Source organism: Apteryx mantelli, chromosome 7 (assembly GCF_036417845.1).
Source record: "Apteryx mantelli isolate bAptMan1 chromosome 7, bAptMan1.hap1, whole genome shotgun sequence".
Taxonomy (NCBI): Eukaryota; Metazoa; Chordata; class Aves; order Apterygiformes; family Apterygidae; genus Apteryx; species Apteryx mantelli.
Window position 1 is genome coordinate 26,545,881 of NC_089984.1, and position 23,058 is coordinate 26,568,938.

At 55.1% G+C, this 23,058-nt stretch overlaps 3 protein-coding genes and 1 long non-coding RNA gene across 13 annotated transcripts in view; 1 reads left to right on the forward strand and 3 right to left on the reverse strand.

Annotated features, from left to right (window-relative positions):
* Positions 1-4,169: 4,169 nt before the first annotated feature.
* CYP26A1 (cytochrome P450 family 26 subfamily A member 1) lies at positions 4,170-7,405 on the reverse strand. Of its 5 annotated transcripts, none has more exons than XM_067300068.1 (7): positions 7,378-7,405; positions 6,664-6,888; positions 6,257-6,544; positions 6,022-6,171; positions 5,519-5,653; positions 5,158-5,310; positions 4,170-4,957 (listed from the first exon to the last, which is right to left on the reverse strand). In XM_067300068.1, the coding sequence occupies exons 2-7, from the start codon at positions 6,868-6,870 to the stop codon at positions 4,616-4,618; spliced, it is 1,275 nt and encodes a 424-aa protein (XP_067156169.1). In that variant the 5' UTR covers positions 6,871-6,888; positions 7,378-7,405; the 3' UTR covers positions 4,170-4,615. The 5 variants fall into 5 exon arrangements, with proteins under 5 accessions (XP_067156169.1, XP_067156167.1, XP_067156166.1 ...); XM_067300066.1 differs by lacking the exon at positions 7,378-7,405 and adding an exon at positions 7,084-7,272 and having other exon boundaries at positions 6,257-6,508; XM_067300065.1 differs by lacking the exon at positions 7,378-7,405 and adding an exon at positions 7,084-7,272.
* Positions 7,406-7,851: 446 nt separating this feature from the next.
* Positions 7,852-9,295, forward strand: LOC106491529 (uncharacterized). Of its 2 annotated transcripts, XR_010884734.1 has the most exons (3): positions 7,852-8,067; positions 8,620-8,915; positions 9,079-9,295. It is a non-coding gene; the product is annotated as an uncharacterized lncRNA (long non-coding RNA). The 2 variants fall into 2 exon arrangements; XR_010884733.1 differs by having other exon boundaries at positions 7,983-8,067; positions 8,620-9,295.
* CYP26C1 (cytochrome P450 family 26 subfamily C member 1) lies at positions 9,016-18,931 on the reverse strand. Its single transcript, XM_067300064.1, has 6 exons — positions 18,737-18,931; positions 18,403-18,627; positions 17,994-18,269; positions 16,015-16,170; positions 11,360-11,863; positions 9,016-11,270 (listed from the first exon to the last, which is right to left on the reverse strand). Exons 1-6 carry the CDS (start codon positions 18,929-18,931, stop codon positions 10,911-10,913), a joined length of 1,716 nt encoding a protein of 571 aa, XP_067156165.1. The 3' UTR covers positions 9,016-10,910.
* Positions 18,932-19,507: 576 nt separating this feature from the next.
* Positions 19,508-23,058, reverse strand: part of EXOC6 (exocyst complex component 6) — a 106,213-nt gene continuing 102,662 nt past the window's right edge. For 2 of the 5 annotated variants that reach the window (XM_067300072.1, XM_067300071.1), the window contains 3 exons: positions 21,696-21,808; positions 21,143-21,154; positions 19,508-20,665 (listed from right to left, as the gene is read on the reverse strand). In XM_067300072.1, coding sequence (XP_067156173.1) covers positions 20,533-20,665; positions 21,143-21,154; positions 21,696-21,808 — 258 coding nt within the window. In that variant the 3' untranslated portion in view covers positions 19,508-20,532. Of the gene's footprint in view, positions 20,666-21,142; positions 21,155-21,691; positions 21,809-23,058 lie in introns of those variants that run through there. The other 3 variants (XM_067300073.1, XM_067300070.1, XM_067300074.1) reach the window with 2 other exon arrangements.

Sequence of the window (23,058 nt, forward strand, 5' to 3'; positions counted from 1 at the left end):
CAATACAAACCACCTGGCAAACAAAACTCTCTGGATTAACAAATGCTATCCAAACGTACACTCTCTTTTTTGTTATAAAGAGAGAAGACAATTATATGTAACACAGTACCTTTAACCCATAAATAAAGTAATTGATTCGGGCCTGGGACATAATCTCCTGAGCAATATGTCTCAAATACAGTATTTGTGACTGCCTTTAATTTCAGAAACATTGCCAAAAACCAATGGATTAGAGTTTGGTTTACATGAATAGAGAGACAGGCTTGTTTTGGGATCCTGTGAGACTGTTCTGGCAAAGATGCTGTATAACAAGTTTAAGGTAAAAAAAATCTGAAATGGACTGCTTGCACTTACGCTGCTTTATCCCTATTTTGGGACCAAGTCTAAAGTAATTGTATTTTCAGGGAGTCTGAGCAGTGGAGTTCCCTCTGAGACAGATAGCAGCTTTTGAGTATTTATACCTCATATAATCAACCCAAGTGTAAAAATCAAGATACGGATTTAGGGGCCTAATTTTATGCGCGTTAGTTTAAAACTACTAGGGCAGATTCCTTTATCAGCATTCATCCTGAGCACCTCTGCTGATGTGTAGAATTAACAAAACCAACAGCAGTCTGTTTTCAAAGATGACTGGAGACAGATTTGTAAAATCAATTAAAAAAATTTCCTGTAGCACTTAGGAAGAAACCGCTTGAAAGTCAAGGATGGAATATTTTACATATTGTTAAGTACTTTTCTCAGTACCTCTCCAAAGGTTATTCTAAATCATTGACCAGAATAAAATAAGAAAACATAGGAAAGATTGAAATGGGGGTAGAAAGAAGGGCAGCCTTTTTGTCAGCCTCTCATCTTGCAAGGTGTAGAAAAAGATTCCTGTAGAAAAGGCACAAAAAAAAATCAGTCAGAGAAGTAAGTGCAATACCTGAAGTATAAAAGGCTTGAAGCCATATTGTCTATTCAGTAGCTGTTTTTCTGAACCAAAAGAAAAAAAAAACCCTTCTCAGCTCAGCTGCTGAAAGTAACATGACTTTTTATAACAATTTCACTAGGACAAACTGAAAGAAATTTTGATTAAATCATTTTTATCAGCAATATTCTTTTATTTCTAATGAATCTGAAGCATTCATCTGCATATTTTTTCATATTCATGTAACCATTTTCAAAAGTCAACACTTACCTATTCTGACCTTGCCTGAAAATACCATTGCCTTTCAATTGGGAATCAGTTTAGCAAGCGACGTTCCTCAATGTCAGTTCACCAGCGTAGTTCTTTGATGTCATTTGTACTCATGAATGAATATAGCTGCATATTGTTAAGCAGAAACACAACTTAAGCATCACACAGAGACTTCAGAAACTGAAGCACTGGCGATACTGCTGGCTGGCAGGAGCTATAGTTCACGTGGGTCAGGAGAAGCTGGGCTTCCAGTAGCCCACCTTACCCTCAGAGAATAAACACAGAGCTACAAATAAAGCCAGGCTTTTCACTCCAGACATAGTACCTCCTGGGGCATCTGCATTTTTAAAGATAGACCTAGTCAAAGTTTTGGGTTTTTTTTAATGGCAGGTTAGGTAAGACAAGGAATATGAGACACCCCAAAAAGGTCTGATTATGAGCAGGGAGTGAGCACTCCCCCAAATCAGGCCTTTGAATGTTTTAGACTGTGCGTCTTGGACCTCCAGTCACTTAACAAAACACATGGTGACATTTGCAAAATGCAAGTTAGAGGGTGGCTCTAGGAACAACCTGTTGGCAGTGGTGGGGTTAAAGCAGTTGTGTTCTCTTTTTCCCTCTGCATGCCTCCTCTTCCTCCCCAACACAAACATGACCATCCGTGCCATGAACTGGGCTAAGGACCTGGTCTGGCTGGAAAACAGTTGTGGGGATTTTGGTTGATAACTTTTCAGCTGGCTCAGTTCCCTGCTCCACAGCGATGCCTTGGCAGGGCTAGAGGTGCTGGAGCAGGTCTGTCCCCGGACGGCACCCAAACCTCCACGCCTGCGCGCCCCGGCCGGGGCTGAGCAGGCAAAGCAACTTATTCACACCAGAGCTCGTTCGAAACTGGTTCGCAGCCAGCAGCTAACCTGTCAAGACCCAGCTGCACAGAGGAGATTAGCAGGGGCTGTAAAACCTGCTCAAGAAGTTGGGCAAATACTTCAGCAATTAACCCGCACCGAGCTCCCTATTCCTGCAGCTACACTGCTGCCACTGCTTGGGACGGCTTGTTTAAAGCTACCTCGGCGATGCCTAAATTACACAGCAGTGATAGATATTTAACTACAGAGATAAATTATACAGGGGCAGTGCCTAACTTAGGGTCATGTTGTCATGATTTACAACAGCTGAGGATGTGCCCCCAGATGTCCAGACGAAATCAAATAAGAGTATGGGTTTTTCTTCCTGCAAAGATAAAAGCATTGCAAACTCAGAAATAAAAAAGGAAACAGAGAAATGCATGTACAGTCTTAAACTTACACTGTGAAAGAAGCATATATTCTCCAGACACCACTTAGATTCCCACTCTTTATAAAAAGAAAATAGAAACTAAAATAATATGAAGATCATGTAAAAAGTCCCCACATGTAAAACTCAACTAACAGTCGTCAGTTAAAAATAAGCAAAGTTTCTGTAGAACGTCAACAACTCTTTGGATTTGCAGAATGTTGTCATGTTAAAGAAGAACATATGAATGAGGAATACCAAGACAAGAGCCTTAGCATTACCCAGATTTCAGGATCACCTCCAAATTAGGATGAGCATTTACAATTTTCCACTAGTAGACCGGTAATAAAGGGGTCTTAAACTTAGGTTAATCATCAAATCCCTGAAAAGCATATTAGGGTAGGATGTTCGCACAGTAAAAATTATTTAAGATTTTAAACATTGCCAAGAAGACTCAGGCACGATCTAAAAAGAGTACTTTTTGCATTCTAAGATTTAAAAAAAGTTAAGATGAAAAAACTATGATAGCTATACTCATTTTTATCATACCTAGGTTTTATCTAATGTCTTACATTAAGAAGTTTGTGTTTCCAGTTAGCATTTTAAATACATATCAAATGAATTAGAGAGACATTCCTTTAAAAAACAAAACAAAAAAAACCCAGAGCCCCTCATGGACGCTATTAAGCACCTGCAGAAATTTAGAGCAACTTAACTTCATCCTTAATTTTGATCTTGGGAAAACTTAATGAAAAAGTGACTGTTTTCTAGAAGCAGACAAAAAAATTAAATTATTCTATATGGTGCTGTAAGTGTTTGTGACACCGAATTACATTAGTTCACTTTGTAGATGTTTATAGAGACAGCCTATGTTGTTTGACTTTTGAGGGAAGACTAATAGGTGTAGTGATGGGGGGGGTGAGGGGGAGAAAAAAAAAGAAAAAAGAAAAAAAAAGCTTATGGTTAAGCCAAAACAGAGGTCATGCCTAGGGCATTTTATCTGCCCTGCTTACACACCCCTAGGGAATTGCATCTCAACAGTTGATTCTCTGTTAATCAATTCACATTAGCGCCCGCCTTTTAGTTTTCACTTTGCTGAATTCCAGGAAAGAAGTTCTCAAACCAGACGCGCGCTCTACCTCCGACCTGCGCACAACAGTGGCATTTCAAGACGAAATCGCAGCAGATTATTTGCTCCAGCAGCTGATAAGAGACACCTTCGTAAGTCAAGGTTCAGAGACAGGGGACTCAACACACAACAAGATCCAGTGGCCCGTTTATACACGTCAGGAGTAATATGGGAGGAGAAGAGCTTTAGGAAATATTTTCTTCTTGACCCATTTTCTCTGGCTAGAGAAAAAGGCTTACGTTAAAAGCTATTCTTCCACTTTAGCTTTTGTGCTTGCTATGTCTCAAGACTACACGCTGGAGAAAGCTGCACCACCTCGCCGCACCACTTGCCATCACTTCTTACTGTTTTTTGTGAGTTTATATGTTTTTGCACTGCTTTTGCCACTTGGAGGGTAAAATTTAGAATAATTTACCATTTACAAGTGGGAACTACATTTGTGCTGGGGGTGGGGGGGGACAAGTTATGTGCATAATAGGGATAGAGAACAATTCATTCACAAAAACAGATCTGACTTCACATCCAAACCTTTTAGACCCATTTTAACTTGTTAAGCTACTCTCTAGCATACAGGCAGATCTTCATACAGAGAATCTTCAAAAATAAACTTTATTATCAACTTAAAATTCACACATTAAACATAAGATCTAGACACAAGTAATACTGAAAACATTCTCAAACAATAACCATTTAGGTAATTTGGATGAGTAGCTAGTTACCATTTTTTCAAATGCCTTTAAGAATATTTCATAATACATACACTGTCCTGAAATGTCTTCAAACACTTAGCTGGTCAGCTTTCAGTAACATTTTTAAATAGGGGAAAACTTATTTCTATAGAAATAACATTATCTAATTATGAATCAGAGACCCATAATTGTAGTGCTTGGAAAAAATATCATAGCCTTTTGAAATATTTAGAAGACATAAATAACTATTATACATTTACAAGTTTAAATATTTAAAGGCCTTTGTCACTATAAAAAGGTACTTTGTACATACTAGATGCTATAGGAATCCAGCCAGAGGCAGGCGTTGAACCCTCAGATTTGGCCACTGAAGCCTATGAATTTGGTAGGCAGATTGTCCACAGGGTACACTATAGGGCCCGTTTTCATTGTAGGAGGTCCATTTAGCAGCTGCCAGTCACAGCTCCGAGCCAGCTCCACCGTAAATATTTTTAAAAGGACTTTCGCAAACTCTTTGCCTACGCAGCTCCGCAAGCCCCCGCCGAAAGGGATGAAACTGAACCTAGAGGAATCCTCCGGAGACGGAGCCATGAAGCGATCCGGGTTGAATTCATCCTTGTCGGTAAAGAGATCTGCCACATCGTGGGTATCGCAGATGCTGTAAATAACATTCCAGCCTTTAGGGATCTGGTAACCCTGTCAAGGGGGAGAGAAAGGAGTCATGAGGTGCCCGACTGTATTAAATGAGCGGAAACCTCGGCACGGGATGCGTTGCTGCACCCCACCTCCCTCCTGGCTTACTGCAGGTCACTCCAGCTGCTATGCTACCCGAATCCGCAGTGCTCTGCGGCTGCTCTGAGGAGTCCAGCCCCAGCCCCAGCCCCAGCCCCGCTTACGTTGAGCTCAAGGGTCTTGAGCGCAATCCGAAATCCCCCGGGAACAGGTGGGCTCAGCCTGAGGGTCTCTTTGATGACGCAGCCCGTGTACTTCAGCTGCTCCAAGACCTCCATGTCCAGCTGCTTGTCTTGGTGGGAGCCGCACAGCAACCCCTAGGAAGGAAGACGCTGCCGTGGCGTTTGCCGAACTGGCGGCCGGGGCTCCCTGCACCGCAAAGCGGCCGTCCTCAGGGAGCGACACTTTCCTGCCGCCCCCGAAGCGGGGCCCCACGTGGGCCGAGGGGAGCCCCACCTGCGGCACAGCCCCAGGGTCCCTTCCTACCGCCCGCTCCTGCGAAACGGCTCTGGGGGAGGCACCCACCTTCACCTGCAGCTCTTTCCGCACTTTCTGCAGGACGTCGTGGTGGAGCCCCAGGAAGGCGATCAGCGACGTGGCAGCACTGGCGGTGGTTTCGTGGCCCCCAAACAGCAGCTCTGTGGCAGACTCCTTCAGTTCCTTACACAGGAGGCAGAAAAGGGATAAAACGGGCCTCAAACAACGCCTCCCCCAGGCCCAGTCTACCACCTTCCCCGAGGGAGACAGACCAGCCGCCCGGAGCAGACGCCCGAGGGGCTGGGGGGGGATGCTAGGCTCCCTGCTCCGCGAGACGCAGCCCTGATCCCGTGCTCCCCGTCCAACAGCCTGGTTGCAGCCTGTGCCCACAGGAGCGCAGCGTGCGGCCTGAGCTGCTTCCCTGCACGGGGAGAGGAGGCTGCACCTCCTGCTCTCTCCGTACGGCCCCCAAGGGTAAGCATGCTGCCCCCAGGGGGAATGGGGGGAAAGGGCCGGATCCGGCCCTGGGGACCTGGGCGCAAGCCTCTCACCTGCATGTTGAGCTGCTCCCCGTTGCCCTGCGTGTGCTCCATCAGCAGCTGCAGCGCGTCCTTGTAGCCACCCTCAGGCTCCTTGCGGGCCATCTTGGCGCGGATGTTCTCCTCGATCTTGGCGTGGATGATGTTGCGCGCCCGCAGGCCCTGGGCGGGAGGGCATGGGCCTCAGCCCCCGGGCGCCCACGGGGCCGGGGCACCCCCTCTCCTCCCAGCCCGCGGGGAGCCTTACCCGGTAGAGCCCGCTGAAGGGCACGTCGATGGGGAGGGAGAAGAGGTTGCGGATCATCTCCTCGAAGGCCTCCACCAGCTGCTGCTCGCCGTCGGGGCCGGCCTGGCGGGGCTGGAAGCCCAGCAGGATCCTCATGGCGATGCGAAACATGAGGCGCTTCACCTCGGGGTACACCAGGAGGCAGGGCCCGGCGGCGCCCAGCCACCGCGCCAGGCAGGCGCTCACCTCCTCCTGGATGACGGGCACGTAGTGCTGCAGGGCGTCCCGCGAGAAGGCCCGCATGATCACCTGCCCGGGGGGGGAGGAGGAGGAGGAGAGGGAGGAAGGGGAGAGGGGCTCAGCCGCGGCGTCGCGGGGCGGCGTCGCCCGCTGCCCGCCCGCCCGCCCGCCGTCGGGGCCGGCCGTACCTTTTTGCGGTGCTTGTGCTGGCCGTCGTGCAGGTTGGAGAGGCAGCCCGAGCCCAGGATGGTGCGCACCGAGGCGGGCCACTGCACCGAGACCAGGCGGTGCTCGCCCAGCAGGATGTGCCGCACGTTCTCGGCGCCCATCACCCGCACCGTGGGCCGGCCGAAGAGGTGAGTCTTGTAGATGAAGCCGTATTTCCTGCGCTTCATCTGCAGGAATTTCCGCCGCTGGGGAGGGGGAGGAGGGGAGGAAAAGAAAAAAGAAAGAAAGAGGAGAGGCAGTGAGAGCTGCTCTTGCCCACCTGAGCACGGGAGCCCGGCAAAGCCGCCGCTCGTCCCCATCCCCGTCCCCGTCCCCGTCCCCTGCAGCAAGAGGAGGGGCCGGGGCGCCTCTCCGCTCCCTGCGACACCGCCTCGCCTCACCTGCAGCACCATCTGCAGCGTCTCCCCGAAGAAGGGGAGCCCCATGGTGCCGGGGGGCAGCGGCAGCGGGCAGCTGCGGTCGCGGCCGCTCACGCAGTACAGGTCCCAGAGCTTGACGGCGGCCAGGAAGAGCAGCAGGGGCAGCAGGAAGGTGCACAGGGCGCTGGCGACCAGGGCCGAGAAGCCCATGGCTGGGCAGCGCGTCCCGCCCGGCCCCCCGGGAGCTCCGAGTGCGCGGGCCGCGCTCGCCGCCCGCCGCCTTTTATACCCTTCCCAGGTCGCTGCCCACCCTACCTTGGTCCGATCAATTAGTTCACCCAAAGTTCATCTTTAATTGCGGATTGCGGCCTGGCTCCTCCCCCCGAAATCTTTAACCGTTTGCTTTGCGCGGCGCATCCTCCCCGCCGCAGACGGCGGCCGGGCTCGCTCCGCTCCGCGCCGCAGCGGGACGCCGCTGCCGGTGCCGCCGCCGCCGCGGATTTACCGCCGCCGCGGATTTACCGGGGCCGCTCGCCGGGGACCCGCAGGCTGCGCCGGGGCGGAGAAACGCGCCGCTACAGCGCCGCGGTACCCGGAGCGCCCCCGGGCCGGCGCCGCGGCGCTTTGCGAGCCGAGCGCTGTGTCGGAGGGGCGCGGAGCGGAGCGCTGTGTCCGAGGGGCGCGGAGCTCCTTCCCCGCTCCCCAGCCGCGCCGAGTGGAGCCGCCTCCGCCCGCCCGGCGCTGCCGCTGCCCGGGAGCGAGCGGGCGGCCGGGCCGGGGCCGGGGCCGGGGCCGGGTCCGGGGCCGGACGGGGCGGGCGGTCCGCTTCGCCGGGCTGAGCCGCGGCTGTGCCATCGCGGCGGAGGAGCCTCCGCTGCTGTCCTCTGGTTCACCTCGAAGGCCCGGCTTGTATTTCTGCCCGTCCCCGGAGGAAGGAGTAGCGGGCTGCAGTCCGTCGCGGCCTCCCGATGCAGGTTCAACCGCGGGTCACCGAGGGAAAGGGAGGTGAGCGCGGAAAGGCAACACCCAGCCCCCGGGAGCCGCTGCTCGCCCGGGGCTCGCCGCTCCCCTGCGGCCGTCGGGGCTGCCGCGGCCGGGAAGAGGCGCTCGGGGGCAGCGGCTCCCGACCACGGCCCCGGCCTGGCCGCCCGCCTGCAGCCGCCGCCGCGGAGAGCCGGGCGGGCTGCGCTGCGCGCCCGGAGCCGGCGGCGGGAGCGGGGCCGCTCCGCGGGACGGGGCGGGACGGGACGGCGGCGGCGGCGGGAGCGCGGCGGGGCCCGGGCGGCCGCGGCTCCCGGTTCCCGGTTCCCGCTCCGCGCCGGGGACGCGCCCGCCCGGGAAGGGCGCCCGGACCCGCGGCTGCCGGGGGACGGGGCCGCCCGGTTGCTGCCAATAAACTATCGTGCTCGCCTGTTTTTTTCTTTCGTTTTTCCCCCCCTTTCTCCCCCCGGCCGTTTTGCTTTCTTGCTCCTACCACGAGCTCAATAAACGCTGGAAGTTGCGTGCGCGGTGGTGGTGGTGCGGAGCGAGGTGCCACTTCTAATGCCTGCTTTTTAGCGACAATCCGCGCACCGCTCGGGATGCCTCCCTCCTCCTACGACGCCGGGCAGGAGCGGGGCCGCCGGCCCCGGTGCCGTGCCGACCCGCCGCTCTCCCCTTGCCGGGCGCTGACCCGCTCGTGACCTACAACACGGACCGTGACATCTGCGTGAACCCGGCCGGCGGCCGCGCCAAGTTCACTGTCTATCAAAATAACGAGATACGGTGGCCTGAGCACCGATAATTGCCGCAGGAAGCTTCATTATCTCCCCAGCTGCGGATGCGGCAGCCACCGGCTCCAGAAGAATCAAACGGTAAAGAGTGAAAGAGATAATTAAAAACATCTTGGAAGGGGGTCAAGAAATTAACAGCCTAATACGAACAAACTTTGATTACACGTAACAATTATTACACTTCATTTGTAAATGCTCATGTTTATTTGAAAACAAAATCAGTTTCAAATTTTTTTTTTTCCAGATTCATGTTACGTTTTTCAGCGGGCAGCTACAGAGCTTGTTAGCGCTCGCGGTAACTTTTAAGTGTGCTGCTGGAGGACTCCCGGCCCTCTCGCACCCCACGCTGGGCGCCGCAGGCCCTGGCCCTGCACCCAGCCCTGCCCTCGGTGGGAACCGGTGTCTCCCCACGGGTCACAGCCGCGCCAGCAGTTCCTGCTAATTAAAGTTAGTCATTGCCACTTGCAGCCACCGCCTCCTGATTTCACCTCTGGTGACTGGGAAGATTCCCCTTCGCGACAGGGTCAGGAGGGGCAGCAGCTCCAGTTCATTACGGGGTCGACCTGCCAACAGCGCTTAGCTCAGCCTCGCTGTTCAGCTTCTTCCAGGTTTGACCTGTCACATTTGGGAGCCGCATTTCCGCCCCAGGTAGCGGCCGTGCCTGCTGCGCAGCCCTCTGACGGCTGGCAGGAGTGCGTGCCGCGGCGTGGGGCTCCCAGCGCGGGCACGCCGGCGGGTCTGGCTGGGGCAGGGTCGTTTTTGGCTGGGCCCTGAAGCAGGGCAAAGGCAGGAGTCTGGGGGACGGGGCAGCTGCCCAGAGCCTGTCCGAAGAGCTCGGCCGCAGCCCTGCGTCCAGGCGAGCACGTTTGTGCCCTTGCGGTCGAGTCGCTGCTGCTTGTTCATGCGCAGCACACGCGGTGACAGGCCCCGGAGCACCGGAGGGACAAGGCGCGTGGTTTCCTCTGCCGCGCCACGGCGGGCAGCTTTACTGGACCTGGCGGGCACGAAGCTCCAAGGAGTTAAAAACATGTTTCAGTGCAATGTGGTCCTGCACCCAGCTCTGTCCTCACCAGGACTCACTTCCAAGCTCAGACTCATTTTACATGGGAAAGAAATATCCTGTGCCTCGCCCCAGCAGGCAGTGTTCACCCGAAAGCATGCCCTCGGCACCCAGCCTTAGCCCCCGGCAGGGCCGCCCTGCGCGGAGGCAGTGTGGTCAGCCCGGCCAGCCCCCGTGCCCCTGCCCGCTGCCTTTCTGATGTCCCCTTTGCGATGTGAGCAGCACAGGCAGCGCACGGGGGGGGTCCCGTCGTGAATCCGTTGTATGCAGGAGTGTCCGTTTTCCAAATGTTTCCTCCCCAAAGCTCCCTCCCCTGCTTCAGTCCGCTCCCTTGGTGCGGGCAGCAGCTGGGAAGCGCGTCCAGGGTGCTGGGGACGCAGAGCCCAAGCCGCAGTGTGCCACTCGGGCACGATGCTTCCTGCAGCCGGTACACGATGCGACACGGCCGCTTTGCGTCGGCTCAGATGGTAAGTGCAGGAACCAGATGAAATATTTACAATAAAAACGTATTTATACCCTATTGCTCTAGCTATAGCTGATGCTGGGTTAGGCAGATTTGGGTTGTGTGGTTCTGCAGAGATGCCCCCTCCCCGTGCTGTTTCCCCTCTTTTTTACCTCTCTAAAAAGCTACAGCAAGGCAGGATGCTCCCCCTGCCGCTCCTGTACCCATATCTGTATCTCCCAGGAGATGACGCTGGGACAGAAGAGCAGTGGGAGCCTTCGCTGCGGGGCTGGGGTTTTGCTGCCCGGTGCCCGCGTCAGCGCAGGGAGCTGTGCGGGGCAGCGGCTGGCTGAGCCCCCGCGGCAGCAGCTCCGTTGGCTTTTGCCCCGTCCTTGCCCCAGGGCTGGGGGCTGTGGGACCCCGTGCTCAGGGGTGGCCTCTGCGGGCACAAAGATGGGGGGGGGGGGAAATAAAAGACCTTTGGGGTTTTGCTTGGGGGCGAGTGGGGCAGGGCGCGCAGCAGCCCCCGGCAGCCGCCGAGGGGCACCGGGGCCGGGGGCAGCGCGCTGCCGGCTCAGGCCTCGCTGCGGCGGGCAGGCTGCAAGGGCCGAAAGTAGAGCTGCAGCCCGTCGACGGGGTGCACGATGGGCACTGTCTGCATGGCGGGGTAGGCGGGGGTGGCCAGCTCCCAGCGCGCCGTGCTGACCAGCTCGATGGCCAGCAGCTTGAGGATGGCCTGCGCCAGCGCCTTGCCGATGCAGCTCCGCGCCCCGCCGCCGAAGGGGATGTAGTGGAAGCGGCCCGCGGCCTCCGGCCGGGCGGCGCCGAAGCGGTCGGGGTCGAAGCCGCCGGGGGGGCTCTGGTAGACGGCGGCCGTCTCGTGCGTGTCGCGGATGCTGTACATCACGCTCCAGCCCTTGGGGATCTGGCAGCCCTGCGGGGGGAGAGCAGAGGAGGGAGCGTCAGCGCCCGCGCCGGCCGCGCGCACGCGGGGGGCGGCCGCCGAGCGCGGGGGGCACTTACGTCCAGCTCGAACGTCTGCAGCGCCGTCCTGTAGCCTCCGGACACGGGGGGCAGCAGCCGCAGCACCTCCTTGATGACGCAGTCGAGGTAGCGCAGGCGGCTCAGCTTCTCCAGGCTGACGTCCGCCGGGCAGCGGCAGCCCGGCCCCGGCGGCTCCTCGCGCCGGGGGCCGCTCGGGGCAGAGCCGGGCGCCGGCCGGGCAGGGGGCTGCGGGAAGCAGCCGCCCCCGGGCTCCCCGGCCCCCGGCGCCCCCGGGCGCTGGCTCCGGTCCTTGCGAGCGTCTTCGGCCGTGGCGAGGAGCAGCCGCTTCGCCCTGTCGCTGCCCTGGGCCGCCAGGGTGTCCGGGCAGGCGTAGCACTGGCACTGCCTGTGCAGCTCGTGGGACGCCAGCTCCTGCCGGATTTTTTCAATCGCTGAGGGGTGTTTTAGCAGCAGGAGGATCAGAGAGGTGCTGGCGCTGGCCGTGGTGAGGAAAGCGGCAAAGATGAGCTCAATCGCCGACTCCTGGGAGAGGAGGGGAGGTGACAGGTTTGAAAGACATTTTAACTTGGCTGTGATTGAATTTTCAGGCTGTTTCCACCTTTGCAGGTTTTGTCCCCGTGCAGAGAGCCCTGGGCTTTCCCGCTGTTCCCCACAAACCTGCACCCACCCTGGGTCAGCAGGGACCAAAATGAGACAGACCCTTATTCATCCATTTCATACAGAAGGGGATGAACCGGACATCCACTCGCCAAGGGACGGATGCAGAAACACAGCTGAGATGAGCACCCATCACCGCCAGCCCAGCCCTTCTGAGCAGTCCTCACACGATTTGCAGATTTTAACAAACATTTTAACATGCATTTTAGCATACTGAGTAAAGTTCACTTTAAGCATTAAGTTTTTTTGCCTTCAGCTGCCAGTTGCTCTTTGTGGCCAGCTTTTGCCTTTCTGGCCCGCTGGGGGTTATGAGGCTGCATGTTGATGTGTACGTGCTAGGTGCCCTCGCAGCCAAGACAGGTTGCATTTGATCCACCTCCAGCTAAAATCCACCATCTGCTTGTGTGGAGGGGGGCTCAAGCCAGCAGAGTGAAAAGCAGAAAAACCTTTGCTATAGCAAGTCAGCCCGGGAGGTCCTGTAGCTGGCAGGGAGCTGCTCCAGTGGGAGCTACGACTCAGGCAAAGGACTTGCTCGCTTTTTTAAGTCCAACAGCTTGAAGGATGGCAGTGTTCCTGATAGCTCCACAGCAGAGGTGTCCATAAAGAGTTTGGAGGTTAAGCAGCTCAAACACATCACAGCACAGCCGCAGCCACAGTTCGCTCGGCACTTTGTCGCAGGTCACCGATGCCCAGGCTCGCAGGACAGGCCCAGCGCAGGCACTATATGGCACAGCCCTCGCCAGGCTGCTGTGGGCTGTCTGCAGGGCCCTGCGAAAAACTGGAAAATAATCCTCCAAAAGTTAAAGGCTCTTGACAGCCTGCTAACTTGGCTACGTGGGCTATGGCTCAAGCGGCCACGAACCAACATCTAACTCAGGCAAGGTTACAGAACGAGCATCCCATTTTTCCTATCCTTACTCAAAGCCATGATGAAAGTGTTTAGGTTTAAGATAACTATTGCTGTTTACAGCACACACAAATGCAGCTAAGCATCAGGCAGCTACTGCACTGCTTGTGCCTGAGAGTGTCCTTCCCTGGGGCAACCCTCATACGCATCTTGCAGTCAAACCCCTCGCTGCGTTTTCGGGGTGGGGGGCAACGCCTGAGGGGCCAGCCGCCGTTCGGGATGCACAACACGCAAAAACAACACGGTAGGAACTGCTCTAAGCCTCTCACTCCCTTCCAACGCCAGCAAACTAAAACGAGGAACTGAAAGGAAAATTGCCAGAATAATGTCAATGAACCCTGGATCCCAGTGAAATCTCAAGGAAAAAAAAAAAACCCAGACCTCTCCTTGGCTTCAGTACAGTCAGGATTTAACTTACAGCACTATCTGAAAGTCTCCGTGGCACCGCGCCACGGGGCTGGGAATGCTGGGGCTGGAGGACGGACGCAAAAGCCAAGGGAGAAGCCCAGGGGATGAGTGCCGAGTGCCGAGTGCCTGGGAGGTGCCGGGACCCGGCTGGCCCTGCTGAGCACTAATCGCGCGGGCCACCGGAGTAGTTTCCTTGCACACATCTACGTATCTTGGTTTGCAATTGTTCTGACACCGTTTCTGGCACGGAGAAGCCAAAAACACAGGAAAGGACACCTGAAGCCTTAAGGTACCAGAAGCCAAGTCAGGTAGGCCGTGGGTAATATAACAAGGATTATTCTTTGCCACTGGTCCCCAGCACCAGGTATTGGCTGGACGACAGGCTTTCACCAAAGTGCAGCTCTCAAGGGCATCTTCAGCTGGAATAAAAGCCCTGAAATGACAGTTCCCCCCTGGTCCCCACCACATCTCCTGCAGACACCACCAGGAATTTCTGCTCTCACAGAAAGAGACGAGACCCAGATGAAAATAAATCTCTTAGGTCCACAATGTGCAATTAAAAAAACAGGACATCTTAGTACCATGAGAGGAACTCAGGGCAGGCTCTGCATATTGAAATACCAGCCCTTACGTCTCTCTGCATCAACTTCTGACAGTGCTGCTATGCAAGATGTGGCACCGAGTTGCTCGCTTTCTCTCTGCCTTTACAATGCCAGCACGACTGGTGCTGAGGAGGCCGCATCCTTCTGCAGCGTTGTCACTACTGCCTGGTGCTAAAGCCCAGCTCCCCACCGGGACTCGGGCAGGTCAGCGTACCTGTCCCACCAAGTCAGTCACTGACAGCTGCTGCTCTGCAAGGACTTTTTTTTTTTAAACCTTCCAAGGTTTTAAACTTTTTAAGACAGTGCTTTTGGCAAAGTGCTACACCTTTTAATGACCTTTATATTTCAGGGCTCTTGCTGAGTTCATGCCACCAGTGCAGATCACAGCCTGTCTGGGAAAATGCGACATCTTCCTTCAGATTGAACAAAAAGAGAATTGGTAACTAGTTTCTGCTAGTGTTTGGAGCGTCTCTCCAAGTTACATATCCACGACTTGAAGTCAGCTCTGAAATTTTGACCAAACTAGACCATTTCAATGGATGAGAGCTCTACTCTGTTTTATTAGAGTGAATAATGTTACTGTATTTACAAGTATATGCAGTGCGCTTTGCAAGTAATTTTGTTAAATAAAGGCAAAGTAGAAAGTTTGTAACTGTACAGGGTATAAGACAGCTTACGAACATACTATCATCCAAATCACCTGGCTGAGTCCTTCTAAGTCACTGACATTTCACTGTGTGTTATATTTAACATCCTACTCTTGTTGCCCCTTTGTGATCAGAGCCAGAGACATGATGTGCAATGTACATGTGCACACTAACAGAGATTAATCAATCCTAATCAATCAAATTTTGATTTGGCAATTATTGCCTTAGATTTTTCTATTTAGTGTTATAATATATGCTCATTCTAACCGTATCTAGTAGTCTCTGTAATGTCTTTCAAATACATTAGATTTACATATTTCACTTGTACAAAATATTTGTCTTGAGACAGTTTTCCTTAAGTATCTAAAAAAACCAGTAATACTATGTCTGTTCATTACTTTTAAACTATATTCAGCTATGTGCCCATGCAAAATAGTTGCAAAACTTGTCATATAAATCTAGTCTCTTATTTTTCACTGACACAGAATGACCTGGAGATATGAATGATGTTGTCCTAAGGGCATTTTTTTCCCAAGTCCTTTGACAAAATGCCATTCACTTTCAGTTGGTAGTTTTGCCTCCGTAAGGACTGCTGGAGTTGACCCTAAGTCACGGGGATGTCGCATGTTTGTTGTCTCAGCATAAAAATCCACAGGCTACGTGATATAATTAACGACTAGGTGATAGGAATGACCTGCAATCCATCATCTCATGTCCGGACCAATTTTGGGATATTGTCTCAGAGATTTCTGGGCTCACATCCCTGAGGAACTTGGTGACATTATCTATAGGCCTTGCTATGCTACACGTTGAGGGGTGTTCAAGGAGCACATGGCTAGCTCTAATATTTCCAAGATAATAGTATCTGGAGGTTACTGAGTACACTGTGGTGTACAGAGCCTTATCACAGCTGCATAACCCTAATAGCATCCTCTCTAAGCCAGGCTGAAGCCAGGAGGCAACGAGGAGGAAATGTTAAAGAGTATTTATTTGCTTTTTAAATACCAATTCTGTTCTAACGCAAAGAGATGTAATCCTCCAAGGCCATATAAGTAGTATGCTGCCTACCACCTTGTGTGCTGGCCCGAGGGCTAAGAGCTGTTTACACACCTGCTTTGCTCCAGCACCTACTCCAGGTGAGGTCCCCTGGACCATCCACCCTCAGCCCTCTTCAGTCTCTGGAGCGTTTCCTTCAGCAAGGAAGATGAGCTGTTTTTCATGGGCACTGACACACAAGGCAGGCACACAGCAGAGCACACCGAGTCCAAGCTTTCCTGCTTGCATTGGAGACGGTGTCCTCAGAGCTGGTAAGAGGAGGGCAGGAGCCAGCAGCTCGCCGTGGGACCCTACGTAACCCTCCTCCGTCTCCTCAGTCCAGGTCACCCAAACAGCCACCAGGTTGGAAGGGAAACAGCAAAGGGGAGGGGGTGCGAGGGGGGGGGGTCTCGTTACCTTTAGCTCCTGCATCGTGAATTCTTTGCCGTGCTCCTTGGCACTGTTTATTATGAAGTCCAGAGCATCACTATGATCTTCTGAGTTGCTTTTCTGCAGCTTTTCCTGTATAGCCTTCTCCATGTACTTGTGTAGCATGTCCCGTGCTTTGATCCCCTGCAGAAGGCAGACACAGTTCAGCAGAGCCTCAGGAACCGCCTCCCGTCCAGAGAGACCGGGGACCCCAAATGTGGTCATCTTTAATCCCAGGATCAGTAACAGCAAAAACTGCCTGATCCATTGCCCAGCCCCAAAGCCTTGCAAGAAGTAGTGGTTTGGCGAGATGCTTTTGCCTTTGGTTGAACTGCTGCAAATTCTTTCGGCTTTCTGTTGTGAATCAAATACAGCAAGTCCCAAGAAACGCTTTGTGGGGAACAGCAGCAAACCCACAGTACTGATTCCAGAGGGGCCTGCAGTGAGCAAACTCGCAGTCTTGTTAGGTCCAAAAGAGACTTGTCCAAAGGGACAAGAAGAGGTGACTTAATAAAACCGAGCCCAGGAAGCAAGGAACATCTGACGCAGTAACAAATGAGTGGCTTTTCTGAAGTATATTAGCTAAGGACGTGTTAATCACACCCAGCTAATCTCCAGTAGATTTGTTCTCCTATGCAGCAAAACATTTAAGAAGATCTCTGTGCAAAGTGGGGATGGACTAAGTCACAGAGTGCGGCTCTGTAGCACGATGCCTCCCTCAAAAACCAGAAGGAACAGAGGTTTGGGATGAAGAGTGGCCATGACCAGGAGCTGGGAAGAAGATACAAGGGCTCAGAGTTGAGGTGGAAAAGACTGGGCAAAGGAACTGGGATGGTGAGCAACAGCAAAGAAAAAGGGAGCTAAATGCAAGTTGAAGAGGCTGGTTTAGGGCCAGACAGACTGTGTCTGACCTGAGAGAGGACAGGGGGGAATGGGAGGGGTGCTGAAAGCACACGCTGGTGGCAACCTGCAAGGAGAAACTCTGTGGACAAGGAAACAAGAGCTGTGAACCAGTGTAGAAGAGCTGCGAGGAAGCTGGGGGAGAAGTAGGACTGGCTGAGGAAGGTGATCTGGTGGGGTAGAGCTCAGAGTGGAAATCTCAGAGACTGGACAAGACCTTGCTGAAAGAGCCAGGAGACTTGGGCTGCAGCAGGAGAGGGTCTGGAGGAGTGGAGAACCCAAAGCCTGAGGAGAGAAAGGAGCTTGAAATGTGAGAGGAGGGGTGGGACACAGGACTGATGCTAGGAAGAGGAGTGTGGGGAGGCAGGTCAGAAGGGGCAATCCAGCAGGGAAAAAATGAGTTTGAAGAGGCAGAAGACTGTCCCTCTGGTATGTTCCCCTCCAGAACTCCTCACCATCCCTCTGCTGCTGGGGGACCAGACACTAAGGACTGTTAGTGGGTCTGGTGCCCTTGGCACAGAGGGCACAGAGAGGTCCCTGCTGTGCCCACCTGCCATTTCCTCATGCGCGCAGACCCCTCTGCCATGGGCTGGCATGAGCCCAGACAGGATGAGGCGGGACAGGACCAGACAGGATGGATTAACCAGAGCCAGCGTGGGCAATGTATGGGCCGGGGGAGGAGAGCAGGCAATAGGCACACCGATAAGCTGAGCAGAAGGGGCCTGACAAGCTGCTTAGCAGAAAATAGAGCCTCGGAGGAGCTGAAACTCACCCTAGGGGAAAGGCTCCAGAAACGCGCGTGGCCACCCCGCGCTGTACGACGAAGAGCTGGAGCCAGCACGGGGAGGTGCTGGAAGCAAGCAGGAGTGGGCAAGAGGAGGAGGGAGGCTGGAGGGGCAGCAGCTGGGGTGGGCAGCACTCCGGGCCCTCAGCATGGCACAGGACCCTGCAGAGGAGGCCACCCCGGTCCATTGGGGTCCATATGATGGGTCTGGGGACACAGGGGTGTGTGCCACGGGGCCCAGGCCAGCGCTCCTGCTCAGAGGGAGCAGGGCAGGCGGCAGTACCTTGCGCAGCCCGCTGAAGGGTATGTTCAGGGGCAGGGAAAAGAGGTTCTCCACCATCTGGTCAAAGGTTTTGGCCAGGTCCTTGAACTGCTTTTCCTCCAGACGGAGCCCCAGCAGAATCCGAGCTGCAATGCGGAAAGTTAAGGTTTTAGCGGAGGAATAAACTGCGATGGAGCCTGGCTCCATGCACCAGCCCCGCAGCTCCCAGCTCACAACCTTCTGGATCCGCGGGAGGTAGCTCTCCAGGGCGGCGTGGCTGAACACTCTGGCCAGGATCTAGGAGGAGAAGGGGGGACAGAGGCAGGCAGTTAAAGTGGGGGGGGGGGGGCCGGGGTGCTACCGAGGGCCGAGCCCGGGCAGGAGGTGCCGCCTGGGCCGCATGTCCCGCCGGGGCGGCCGCGAGGCTCACCTTGCGGCGCTGGCGGTGCAGGTCGCCGATGGAGCCCAGCAGCGTGTGGGAGCCCAGGATGATCTGGGCGCTCTGCGGCCACTGCGCGCTGACCAGCGTGTGCTCGCCCAGCAGGATCTTGCGGACGTTCTCGGCGCCCGTCACCCGCACCACGGGGCGGCCCAGCAGGTGGGTCTTGAAGACGTTGCCGTACCGCTCCCGCCGGGAGCTGTGGAAGCGGGAGCCCTGCGGACGAGGAGGCGGGGGTCAGCGGGCGGCTCCGGCCGGCGCCCCCGCACCGCGGCCCGCCGCCGCCGCCGCCGCCGCCGCCGCCGCCGCCGCCGCCGCGCCTCACCTGGAGCAGCCAGTGCAGGGTCTCGCCGAGGAAGGGCCAGCCCATGGAGCCCCTGGGCAGCGGCAGGGCGCTGGCGCGGTCCCTGCTCAGGCTCCAGCGCAGCGCCCACAGGAGCCGGCACAGGGCGCCGAGCAGCGCCAGGGCCAGCAGCGCCGCGGCGGCGGCGGCCGCGGGCCAGCAGAGCCCCGCCGGCATCGCCCCGCCGGCTCCCGGCCCGGGGGCACCGGCGGCCCCGCTCCCTGGCCCGGGCGGCCCGGGGGCACCGGCGGCCCCCAGCCGGGCCCGGGGCGGCTGCTGCCGGCGGGCGCTGCGCGAAGGCTGCTGCCGCCTCCCGGGCCGCCCGCGCCGGCTCGCCGCCTCTTCCCTCTCGCCGCTCGGACACATTTATATAGATATTGGCCACTTGCTCCCGATCCACCTTCGGAGGTGACGTCTCCGCTGCATATTTAAGCAGCGCGGCCAAGTGCGGTGATTGGAGCCGGCGGAGCCGCGGGTATTGATTGAAGGGGCGCGGGGACGGCGGCGGCCGGGACGGCTCCCCCCTCCCCCGGCTGGGGCTGCGGCTGGGGCTGCTGGGGCGCCCCCCCGGCGGCCCCCCGGCTCCGGGCTGCGCCCCGGGCCCGGCCGGGAGCCCCGCGGCGGCCGCCGCCACCCCTCGCCCCCCACCGCCCCCTCGGGCCGCCCCCCGCCGGGGCCCGCCGCCGCGCAGCTCCCCCCCAAACTCAGTCCCCAGGTGCGTTCCAACGCGCGCAATTAAACACACACACGAAGGAGGTTTATATTACTGTATTTAGACCGTCAATAACTTAAAAATACGGCGAAATGTACATTATTTTTATTTATTTATTTTTTACACGTTCCGTTTGGTTTGTATGCGTTAGACATTCGCTTCGTGTCTGGAATAGCCAGGAGGGGAGAGCGCAGGGAGCGCGGCCGCGGGACGCAACGCTAAGCGCTGGGGGCTGGAGGGGGGTCGGGCTGCGGAAAGCGCCTACTGACCAACAGATGCGGCACGAAAGCAACGGTGGCGATTCTACCCCGCACTGCAAATTAGGGAAAAGAACCCGGGATCTTACAAAAGTACAGTTAGAAATGGTAACCCTGAGGAACAGAAACAAAACAAAACAAAAAATCACGTTGTAAAGAACTGAAAGGGTTATTTACATTCACAAACTCAAGATTAAACCCTTTTGGAGAACAAAGCCTATAAGCCCTAATGCTGAATAAGTATCAAGTCTAGTTCACAGGTAGTTTTCAAAGGTACTAAAAAAATCAGAAGATTTTTTTCATACCTCCAGACTACAAAATCTGGTATACAAAATTATGTGCAGTCACTTTAAGGCTAATATACATTTAATGCAGGAAAATGACAGGCAGCATCTGAAATGCAAGTATCTCAACGTTTAAAAAACATGAAACCAGGATTTATCCAGAAAACAGTAACTAAGGGATCATTTCTCAAATAATTCCTACCCAGAGCAAGATTTTGGACATCAAGTCTACTGACATTTAAATAATATTTACAGTTCAGCTGTTCCATGTACAATATGATTGATCTGTTTTTTATTGTACAGTCTCATTTTTCACCATTTGTTTACAATATATAAAATAGTATTCGATCCATTAAAAATACATACAAAGAATTGTTTACTGAAGACGCCATGTACAAGCCATCTCTTGCATTTTTTCCTTTATTCGGTCAAACAGACGTCCTAACCAATACCACTGTTTGCTTAGTAGAAATAGTGGCTAAGAAATACCTCTTGGCATGATGAGATACAGTTGATTTAACAGGCCTATGTGTGCTGGGACATACCATTCACTAAACTCCTAAGTTGCTTTACTACGGTCTCTATTAGCTTCTGCTTGTCACGATCATTCTTCCTGAACTGAGCAAAAATGTTGTTCTTTTTGCTAGTGTCTTTCATTCTGGAGGAAAGAAAGAAAGAAAGAAGAAAAGCAAATGACACGGACACATTAGAAACATAATTTGAGAAGGAAAAAAATCCGTCTATTTAAATAGGTTTACTTTCGTTCCTCTTTTGATCTTTGTGTTAATAAGAACTGAAAGATCACAAAAGCTGTTATCTATGTGTTCTTAAATTAAACTTCGGCAATACGGAATTCGTTTTAACAAATATTACTTCATAAATCGCCTGTAAGTATTAAGCAAATATAGCCCTTTAGCAGGAAACTGGCCCTACCAATTGCGTGAGAAGCAAAACAGAAAATCCCTTACTACTTCTATGGTAAGCCCAGGCTCATTGAACGGGTGTTTTCTTCATCATCAAATTACCCCAAACCGTTATTGCTAGTCTCGAATATCAACGAATTTAAAAAACGAAAACTGGGAAATAAAATAAACTGGGGGGGGGGAGTATGTTTTATAGTATAGGGGATACGTACCCTCTGTGAACTCTGCAAAATACATATCCATCGCAGGCAAGAGAGGAAAGAAAACACGGTTAGAAAAAATGCCTTTAAATCACAGGGCATTTTAGTTCGGTTTTATAAAGCAGGTTGATACTCGGCGGCGGAAACGCGTCCTCTTTTAACCGGCCCCTCCAAATCTGGCCGTCTGGGGCCGCTTAAACCCTCCAGACTTCCGACATCGAGATCGCACGCGTTTTCCTGGCGCAAAGCGGCAGCTCGGTGCGGCCGCGGGCCGGGGCCGGAGCCGGAGCCGGAGCCGGAGCGGCGGAGCCGGAGCGGGGCCGCGGGCTCCCGGCGCCGGGAAACCCGCGCGGCGCCGCCGCTGCCGCCGCCGCCGCCGCCGCCGCCGGCCCCGCTCCCGCTCCCGGCCCCGCTCCCGCTCCCGGCCCTGCTCCCGCTCCCGGCCCCGCTCCCGGCCCCGCTCCCGCTCGGCGGCGACCGCGGCCCCCGCGCAGCCCCCGCGCAGCCCCCGCGCAGCCGCCGGCCCGGCAGCGGGCGCTGCCCCCCCGCCCGCGCCCGCACTTACTTCTCCAGGAGCGTGAGGGCCGTGCTGGGGTTGACGCGCAGGTACTTCGAGGTGGACTGCCCGTAGTCGGCGAGGTAGGTGGACCAGTCCCACACCATGAAGAGGTCCAGGAGCTGCGGGACGGCAGGGGGGTGTCGGGGCGCGGAGCAGCAGCCCGGGGCCGGCTCCGCGGGCCACCAGACCCCAACCCCTCGCCGGCGGCCCGGCACGCAGCCCCGTCTCTCGCCCGTTTGTTTCTCTAAAGCTTTTTCACGCCGCTCCGTGCAGCGGGGAGGCAGGTGTGCAGGTCTAGCCCTAACAGGAGATGCTAACGGGCTTCACACTGGTATTCTGGGGGCCCCTTTTACCGTGGCGAGGGAGATAGGGATAGTGGTTGCTGTTGTCGCTCACAGTGATTTAAACCAGAGGTCCAGGTAGTCTCAATTAAGTGAATTAAACAACCCCTGCCGGACTCTCCATGGTGACTGATCCCCACGACTCGGCCCAGAGCCCCGCGTGCGCTTCTCGCCCAAACAAACCCAAAGCACTTAGGCAGGGGGAAAAAAGAGCCCCCAAGCACAGTCCACATCTGGCCACAGATTCAAGTCAGGTCTTTGACTCTCAATTTTGAGGTTGCTGTTCAACAAAACAGCTTGCTTTTACAAGCTGATGCAATGCCTAACCTCTAGCAGCCAGCACCCTCACCAGCCCTCAAAGCCCACTCCGTCTCGGAGAGCCAAACCGCCACTTCCCCAGCGCCCCGGTCATGTGTGCGGCCCGGGTGCTGCCGGGCTCCCTGCCCGGGCACAGGCGGCCCTGCTCGGAGGAGCATTTCCCACAGCTACCTGCAGGCAGGCGGGCTGGGGGCCAGCGGGTCCCGCTCCCGTTGGCATCAGTGCCGGGGTGCTCCCAGCCTCCCGGCTAACCCCAGCATCTGGTGTCTCGCCTCACCCCACCGCAGAAGGCTAGTGGGGGCTTGGGAGAACAAGGCTGCCCTGTGGGAGCCAAACCTGCTGTTAAATTAAGTGTGGGGAAGCATTAGCGATCCCACGTCCCTGGCTGGCAGTGCCCAGGGCTGCTCTGCTGAGCAGGGTCCCCAGTGTAAGCCGGAGCCCCTGCTTGCCTGGAGGCCTGGCTACAGTGGTAATGCCTGGAGAGGTGGGGTGGGAAAGGATTTGCCATAACAAAATCAATTTAAGAATTGTTATATAGACTAGTGCAGGCTGTACTGCTTCACTACTTAAATACACAACCCCTTCCACTTTGACCAGTCACTTCTGCTGTCTTTAAGCCAGAGCAGAGCTGTTATATCGGGGGTGCCGCAGCATTGACCTCCCCTCCTGCAGACTGCACCTCTGAGAGCATCGCCTCACCGAAAGCTTCT